This window comes from Nannospalax galili, unplaced genomic scaffold (assembly GCF_000622305.1).
Source record: "Nannospalax galili isolate Female #2095 unplaced genomic scaffold, S.galili_v1.0 scaffold271, whole genome shotgun sequence".
NCBI classification, from domain to species: domain Eukaryota; kingdom Metazoa; phylum Chordata; class Mammalia; order Rodentia; family Spalacidae; genus Nannospalax; species Nannospalax galili.
In genome coordinates, this window is record NW_008331789.1 from 4,413,930 (window position 1) to 4,422,542 (window position 8,613).

An 8,613-nucleotide genomic window follows, 5' to 3' on the forward strand; every position below is an offset into this window, starting at 1 on the left:
TCACTGGGGTGGGCTTAGAGAGTTCTCAAGCCTTGCCAAATCTCCAGTTGCTCTCTTGCTTCCTGTGCCTGTGTGATTATATGGGACCTTAGCTTCTGCTGCTCCTGCTCCAGCCACCTCCAGCCACCATGCCTCCCTGCCATGACGGAGTGTAATTCCCCTGGAACCGTAAGCTCAGATAAACTCTTCCTTCTATAAATTGCTTGGGTCAGTGTTTCTATCGCAGCAACAGAAAAGTGACTAACACACATGAGAAGGAAAAAAATGGGGGAAAAATTCTTCTGTTTTAAAGTCATCCAGAAAAAAGCACATTCTAGACTCAACTGTGTTCACTTTAATCCAGCAACATTCACTAACAAAGGCTTCTACCAGTGTGATGTTAAAGGCCTAGGAAAAGAAAACACATACACTTTTGGGTTTGCTACAGCTGAGTTTAAATTCAACTTTAACCTTTATCCTGGAGTATGACTTTAGAAAAATTGCATAACCTTTCCAAACTCCCATTTTTCTCAACTGAAAAATGAAAAAGGAAAATAATAACCAAACTTACAGAAATGCTGGGAGGATTAGAGATAAAGCACAAATGCAGGTGGTGTGAAATGCATAGAGCACCTTCCCTGTAGTAACCTGTGACCATGGAGTTTATAGTCTGAGTATCTGTCAGAAGGATGCAAAAACATCAGGAGATAAGGCCGTTCATTTGAAATCGGGTTGTCTTAATGAAACATTATCTTGGACATTTCATTTTCTTTTGTTTGCTCATTCTAACAAGAAAGGTTTGGTTGGTTATTTTTCAATTGAAAGATGTTGGTAGTTGTGCTGGGGATGTAGCTCACTGGTAGACAGGCTTACCTACTGTGTGCAAGGATTCTTAGGTTTGATTTCCTAGCCCCATTAAAAGAAAAAGATGTTAGCAGTACATAAACTTCATAAAAGCACCACATGAGAAAGTTAAAGTGAAATAACAATATAAAAATTTAAGTCTAACTTTATAAAGTAGTTCTTTCTTGAATATTGGTAGAGTACAGTAAGAACTATACTACTAACACAATTCTGTCATAATTTGGAGGGAAACACTTCCATGTCTGGTGTTGACACTGCAACAGACACCTCTCTCTGAAATCTTCAGCCCTCCCTCCACTGGGCGCTTTCTGTGTCCGGCCACATTGATATGTGCTGTAGGAGGTCTAAGATCTAAAGCCATCATGGCTCAGATTCTAGATCCACAGGATGAATGCTCAGGATTCTCCGCGCATTGAACAAACCTGATAGGCCTGTGGGCAGGAAGCAAGAAAGAAAATCAAGAGAGCGGGTAAAAGCCTGCAAAATGGGTCAATGGGAGAAAGCACTTGCTGCCAGGCCTCATGACCTGAATTTGATTCCCCAGATAGGGTGGAAAGAGAGAACTGACCACCCCAAGTTGCCCTCTGACTTCCACACATAGCACTAATACCCCCTTAATAAATAAATAAATGTATTAAAACAATTTAAAGAGAAAAATATACAGAATGATACACCCGTGGTTCAACTCAGCAATGAAAGAAGACCCTTCCTTAGCTGCCAAAGAAAAACGGACCACTGAACATCCACATGCGCCTCTCCTCAGTGACAACACCGAGCAAAGTCTAGCCCAGGGGAAATGACTAAGACCATAGAAACAAATGCCAAGAAGTGTATGATGGTAATATGTGGAGATGAAAATGGGCATCTGGTTTAAGTGTGTCACATGCGTGTGACAGTTGCTGATCATGAAACAGCAGAAGTGGCCACTGGGACCAGGGATGGCACAGTCCCTGAGGATCCAGCTTTCCTCTCTTCAGAAGCTCTTGGAGGTTGTTGGGTCAAAGTGTGAGAACAGCAGGGACCTTGTCTCCCCGCCTACCCTCCCCTGCCCCTACACCTCAGGGGAGAGCTGGAGAACACTGGCAGAGGACCATGCCTCCTCTGCACACAGTGAACTTTAGATAAATAACAAACTGATAATTTAAAGTGACCGTCATTTTCATAAATGTGAGATAACAAAGCAACGGGGTCTGCATTCCTCAACCTTCCCCTAGAATGTCAACACCTCTTCTCCATGCAAATACCTTTGAATAATTTAGCCAGTCAGATGTCTACAAGGTTTCTTTTATAATTGTTCTTTCTTCCTGTTTTTACAATACGCTGATGGGATTTTTTTTTTTCCTGGCAGTTTCTCAATAACAGCCACTGACAGATGGAAAATCCAGGTCATCTGGAAAGCGAGCCATCTGTGAAAGTTCCTTAAATCTGTCCTTCTGCCTTTGTGAGATGGTGGGTGACATTAAGAGACAGAAAAAATCTCTAGCCCTTCAGCTTCTGCGTGCTTTGAAAAGCCTTTCTCTCTGCTTTAGTCTTGGTCCAAGCTAATGGGAAAATTCTGAAGATGCTTCTAGCAATGCCTCCCTGCCTGTACCACCAGCCACAGCTCATTAAAAACATGTACAGGGCTTCCAATTTTGAAGTAACAGGTGGTGTTAAAGATTATATACCTGTCCGTAATTTTAAAATATTTCCTCCCAAATCGTGGATTACTGATAAATTTTCTTTAAAAATTTATACATACATATATATATGTATTTAGAAAAGGTAAATCTTGGTAGACTGCATGTGGAAATTTACCAAGCATTAGGCATTTACATCTGGATCTAACTAGGAGATTTCACATGCAAATGCATGCCCAGGCACAGGATTTTATAGCTTGAGAGAAAGGTCTTGGCAAAGCATGCTTCTGCTCCCTTGAAACCCAGCAGGTGCACTGGAAACCAGGGACTACGTCCTCTAAGGATCAGTGGGCTCCCCGTCACTTGGGCTGGTAGGGAAGGCAAGAGAAAGGAGGAAAGGGAGGCAACATAAAGGCCACAGGCTAGGAAAACACCAGCTAGGCTTGCAGGAGGGATGGAGACCACCATAGGTCACCATATGAGACCACTGCCCAAGCCTGAGATGGATTCTCACAACCCTCTCAGCTCTGACAACCATTTTGTCAAGAAGAAATCAGTTACCTGTAGTTATCTTGGCAGATAAATGTTATATTCCTTTTGCTTACGATCAATTTCAGCTCATTTAAAGAGGAACTTGAGCATGAGTCACTGGGGAAGAAAGAAGAAAGAATTAACATAATAAGATCTTTCAAATACTCTATGAGTCTGTTTCTTCTGCATCATAACTCCTGGGCACTGCCCTGGGATAGAGGTGAGGCAGAGTCTCCCTCAGCGCTCTCAGGTCAGCAGGTGAGCTGACAGGATACAGCAGTCACTTAACCCTCATGGAGAGCACATTAAGAGGCTGTGGAGAGGGTGGAATGGAGAATAAGCCTGACTCATTTCCTAAGGCAACCTGTTCCCAGTTGCTCCTGTGACTGTGGATTCTATTCATGGACCGATTCATAAAGTATCACTCCGGTGAAAGATAATAGTATATATACCTGGAAATTGCTCCAATGTCATGCATCACCCAGGCCTGTAGTGTGTGAACCTTGTTTGGGTCCAAGTTAAAGACTTCTACACTTCCAAAAGTACTAAAACAGAAGAGACAAATAACATTGTCAACCTCAAGCCAAAGTGTAGGGCCTCCAGATGTCCTGTCAAAATTCAGCAGTCTTGGGGTTGGAGAGATGGCTCAGAGGTTAAGAGCACTGGCTTCTCTTGCAGAGGACCGGAGTTCGGTTCCCAGCACCCATATGACAGCTAACAACCATCTGTAACTGCAGTTCCAGGGGAATCCAACATCCTCTTCTGACCTCTGCAGATATTGCAGGACACAGGTACACTTACACATATGCAGGCAATACACACACACACACACACACACACACACACACACACGCACACACACACACACGCGATATTTTTAAAAATCCAGAAGTCTGAACATCCCTGGTTAGACCCCTTGTCCCATGATTTATCTGAGAATCAACCACATTTTCTCATTCAGCATGACCCTCAATTACCAGATTTTCAAGATAAGATTTTTATATTTTGATGTTGATTTTTTTTAAAAACCTGGTGCTTAAAGAGTAGCATAATCAGAGAACCAGTCAGAGCTGCAGAATCTCAGCCTACCACCACCTCCGAATTGATCTTGCATGTTTGATGGAGTCTGAGAAGCCCTGCTGTGAAAGACCCTACCATGATCTGCCCGAAGCCCATGTGGTGATGTGAATGAGAAATGTCCCCCACAGGCTCAAGTATGGGAACATTTTGTCCCTGGTTGGTGGCATTGCTTGGGAGGTCACGGAACCTTTAGGAGGTACAGCCTTGCTGGAGGAAGTCTGTCACTGGGGCCTGGCTTGGCAAGCTCATAGCATTGCCCTGTTTCCAGTTCTCTCCTGCTTTTTGTTTATTACTGAAGACGTGAGCACTCCGCTTCCTGCTTCTGCCGCCATGCCTGCCACTTACCGCTATGCCTCCCCACCATGGTGGACTCTTATCTCTCTGGACCTGGAAGCCACAATAAACTCATTCTTCTATAAGTTGCCTTTAGTCATGGTGTGTTATCACAGCAGCAATAAACTAATACAGTCCATTTCTAGACTCTTCCCCACCGGTATCTGGCAGCTGCTTCTCCTGTGGCAATGACTTGTGTCTCTAATATCAGATGGTAAGATTCTGAGTGTTAGTGTTTCACCCAAAGCCTACAGGATGGTCAGAAGGCAAAAGGACAAATTCTTCTTTGTAAAAACAAACATTCAAGCAGAAGAGATGCAAAATTAATTGAGGGTACCCTACAGTGCCCAGAGAAAATCAGTATGTGCTTCCATTTTCATAAGCATTCTTAATCAGAGAAAGATTCAAGCAAAGGCCAAAAGGTTATTGACATGATGGAAGCTAAGTACAGAAAGAGGCCAGAAAAGGAAGGCACAGATGTGGCCCAATTCAGTCCTGGGGATTAAATGACAAAATAATAGCTAATGCTCATCTGGAGAGTTTTTGTTAGACACAGAGCTCAATGTTTCTCACACTTCATCTGTATGGCATCATGGCATCATTACTATCATTTACACATGCAGGACTGTCAGGGGCCAGATGCCTGCCCACCGTCACATAGGTTATATATTACGGCATCTGGAATCCTCACTTTTAACTACTATGGTACTTTTCTGACAGTGTCTACTACGACAGGTGAATATCAAAGCCTGGTGTGGTGGTTCCTGATGTCCCTAGTGGGACTTCCACTGATGAACTGGGATTCACATGTTCATAGAGAGAGAAATCAGCCATTATTCTTGAGTGGTGAGGACTGGGACAGGCAGACGTGGGGAGGCAGGGCAGGTGGTGTGGCTGAACAGCATGAATGAAGGTGAAAGGGAGGAAAGTGCAAGAAGACAGAACGTTGCAAAAATCATATGAGGCATCAGAGAGTCAAGGGCAATGGCTGGATGCTATGCAAGGGCCCTTTGTTATGCAGGAGGAGAGAAATCTCTTCAGAGAATACCAAAGTTTCACCTTTTTTTAAACCCAAATCTTCAGAACTGATCTGAAACCTGAAAAGCATATTCTTTTGAGAGATGAAATACCCACAGGTGACTGTAACTGTGACAATCAACCCTTGCAAATAGGATACAAAGATAGGAGTACCTGTTTTTGTAAAAGGGTTCACTGCGGGACCCATTGAGCATCACTTGGACCACACCACAAGCTGCTTCTGCAAACTTAAAAATCAAAGTTCACCATCATTCTTAAGCATGCAAACTTCATCACTGTTCTCCAGCAATCCCATCCAAAACAGCATTAACTAGTGGGGGCTGGACCATCCCTCTATAGTGTTAGCAGAGAACTGCCAAGTCTATCTGATTTTCATTCTAAGTCACGAATAATTTTGTTTCTCATTAGTTCCTGAATCAGTCATGTCAATATATAAATGGTGTAGAAGTTGGAAGTCCAGAATGGAAAAAGAGTATCTCTAGAGGCAGGAAATGAAAAGCTTTTCCTGGGGTCATGAACTTACGTTTTATTTATAAGGAACAAGGTGAACAACTCAGGGGTAAGGAGAAAGAAATGCCTTGGGAAGGGAAACTCAGGCAAGAGTTAGTGACTCAAAGCTTGGAAAGACACAAAGAAAAAGAGACATTGCTTGAGTGAATGAATATGATTGAGCAAGGAGCTATTTCTTCATGAAATCAACATTTCGCTGGAATATTTGCTAAGCATTGGAGGGATCAACGCGAACAGAGTAGTCTCCAGCTTCCCCTAGAGACAGAGACAGACCCCGACCTCTAGGACGCAGATGTAGCTTCTGTGAAGCCTCTGCACGTTACCTAATTGTACCACATTGTAAGGATGAGTTGACTGTCAGTTTAGCCACCAGTATGAAGAGCTCTGTGAGAAATGAGAGCCTGGCCTCCCAGGTTCCTCTGGGGCACTTGATCCCTTATACCTGGTGCATGGCCCACAGAGTAAAGTGCTCGGTAAAACTCTGAGGAAGAAAAAGAGGGAGGGAAAGGGGGAGGGAGAAGGAAAACACTGGGTGGTAGAGACGAGGAAAGAGCAGGAAGAGCCCTATGTAGGGCACAAAAGCCATGTCCCAAAGAACGGACAGGATTCCACCACGCAAAGGCAGGGGCAGCTGGGACTAGAAGGTCCTAGGTTTAGAAGAACAGTGGTGTTCATGAGGAAACTTCTGTGGCTACTGAGGTTGGGTAGGAAGCTAACTGAAGGGAGGTTGTGAACACTTTACTGAGGAACCTGGTCATTATCCTACAGGTAGTGTTGACCACTGAGACATAAAGTTCAGTGGTGCCTGTCTGCTCACAGAGGGGGATGAGCAGAGGACCAGAGCCCCAATCCTATGCCTAATCATGTACTGAGTCAAAAGAGTGGTTACAGGGTGTCAAGCTTGGACCCCACAAGTTAGCATTCCCCAGAGCCCCCATGAGGTAAATATTGGCTCAGTAGCCATTTAGGTCACGTTATTTAGAGACAAGGTGATCTGCAGACTCAATCCAGGAAGCAGAACTGTTTCTACTGTCAAAGACAGGGACTAGTCTCACAACAGAAGCCAATCCACTTCCGTGCATGAGCATCAGGTAAAGACCAAGTTGCAAGTGCCGCAGTGTCTCAGAAAGCAGGGTGCCTTCATTCCCTGCATCATTTACTCTTAGCACCAAGGTCTGAGCCAGGAGCATGAGAAAGAGCTTAGTGTATGTAAAATGAGTCTTCCTGCAGAAGTTGTTAGTGATTGCTTGGCTATAAAATATATCACAGAGTGAGGACATAAATGGAAAGTATGATCAGAAAGAGCAAGCAGAAATATACAGTGTATGTGTTTTTACAACACATAGCTAAGTCTTCAACAAGTATCTGTTAAATAGATGGATTGTGTATTACTTCTCAAGATAGTGGTATTGTATTTAAAGGTAGCAGTAACTCTACACATCAGGTATATATATATTTTTAAATATTTTATTTGTTGGGGCTGGAGAGATGGCTCAGTAGTTAAGAACACTGGCTGTTCTTGCGGAAGACCTGGATTCGAATCCCAGCACCCACATGGCAGCTAACAACTGTCTGTAACTCCAGTTCCAGGGGATCTGATAGCCTCTTATGTCTTCCATGAGCATTGCACGACACAGGTGCACCTGAGTGTATTGCCTGCATGTATGTAAGTGCACCTGTGTCAAGCAACGGCTCAGTAGTTAAGAACACTGACTGCTCTTGCGGAAGACCTGGATTCGAATCCCAGCACCCACATAGCAGCTAACAACTGTCTGTAACTCCAGTTCCAGGGGATCTGATAGCCTCTTATGTCTTCCATGAGCATTGCACGACACAGGTGCACCTGAGTGTATTGCCTGCATGTATGTAAGTGCACCTGTGTCAAGCAATGCCCGTGGAGTTCCATGAGCATTGCACGACACAGGTGCACCTGAGCGTATTGCCTGCATGTATGTAAGTGCACCTGTGTCAAGCAATGCCCGTGGAGGTCAGAAGAGGGTGTTGGATCCCCTGGAACTGGAGTTATGGGCAGTTGTTAGCTGCCATGTGGGTTCTGGGAATCGAACGCTGGCTGCTCTTAACCACTGAGCCATCTCTCCAACCCCAGAGCAGATATATTTACCTTCATTTGATGGAGCTCTGGAGAGGACTCTGTGGTCAAGAGTATCTAAGGAAAGTGCTTGTTTAAACCCTTACTTCCAGTACTTCTCTGTCTCACCACGACCCAGTCTTTTACAGGGAGTAAAGAAGAGCAAAACTGCCATTTGGGCAAATGTTCTACCATTGATCTAGTCCCCAGCCCTCAAAACTGCCATTTAGAAGACAGAACCAATGAGCAGACAGCAAGCAAAATAAAGACTATGGCTCTGAAATTAGGCTGGCCTGCCCTAAGCTCTTGGCTCTGCCTGCTTCCCAGCCAGGGATCTTGGGTGAGTCCCTTAAACTAAGAATCTTAGCTTCTTCACCTTTAACGTGAGAATTCACTCTTTACACTACCTACTGGGGGACTAAGTGGGAACACACAGAGAAGGTACAATCAAACATGAAATTTGTCATCTGCTGCCGCTACAGTTTTTATGTATGTGTTCTTTACCCTCCGCCCCTAATGCATAAGCTGGAAATGACCCAGCGTGACAGTGTGAACAAGTGGCCAGGGGAG

General features: G+C 44.3%; 1 protein-coding gene across 1 annotated transcript in view; it reads right to left on the reverse strand.

Annotated features, from left to right (window-relative positions):
• Nucleotides 1-202: 202 nt before the first annotated feature.
• Nucleotides 203-8,613, reverse strand: part of Cd38 (CD38 molecule) — a 49,357-nt gene continuing 40,946 nt past the window's right edge. Inside the window, exons 5-8 of the mRNA XM_008826885.3 lie at nt 5,598-5,671; nt 3,446-3,538; nt 3,024-3,110; nt 203-1,274 (exon numbers count right to left, since the gene is read on the reverse strand). Coding sequence (XP_008825107.1) covers nt 1,211-1,274; nt 3,024-3,110; nt 3,446-3,538; nt 5,598-5,671 — 318 coding nt within the window. The 3' untranslated portion in view covers nt 203-1,210. The remainder of the gene's footprint in view (nt 1,275-3,023; nt 3,111-3,445; nt 3,539-5,597; nt 5,672-8,613) is intronic.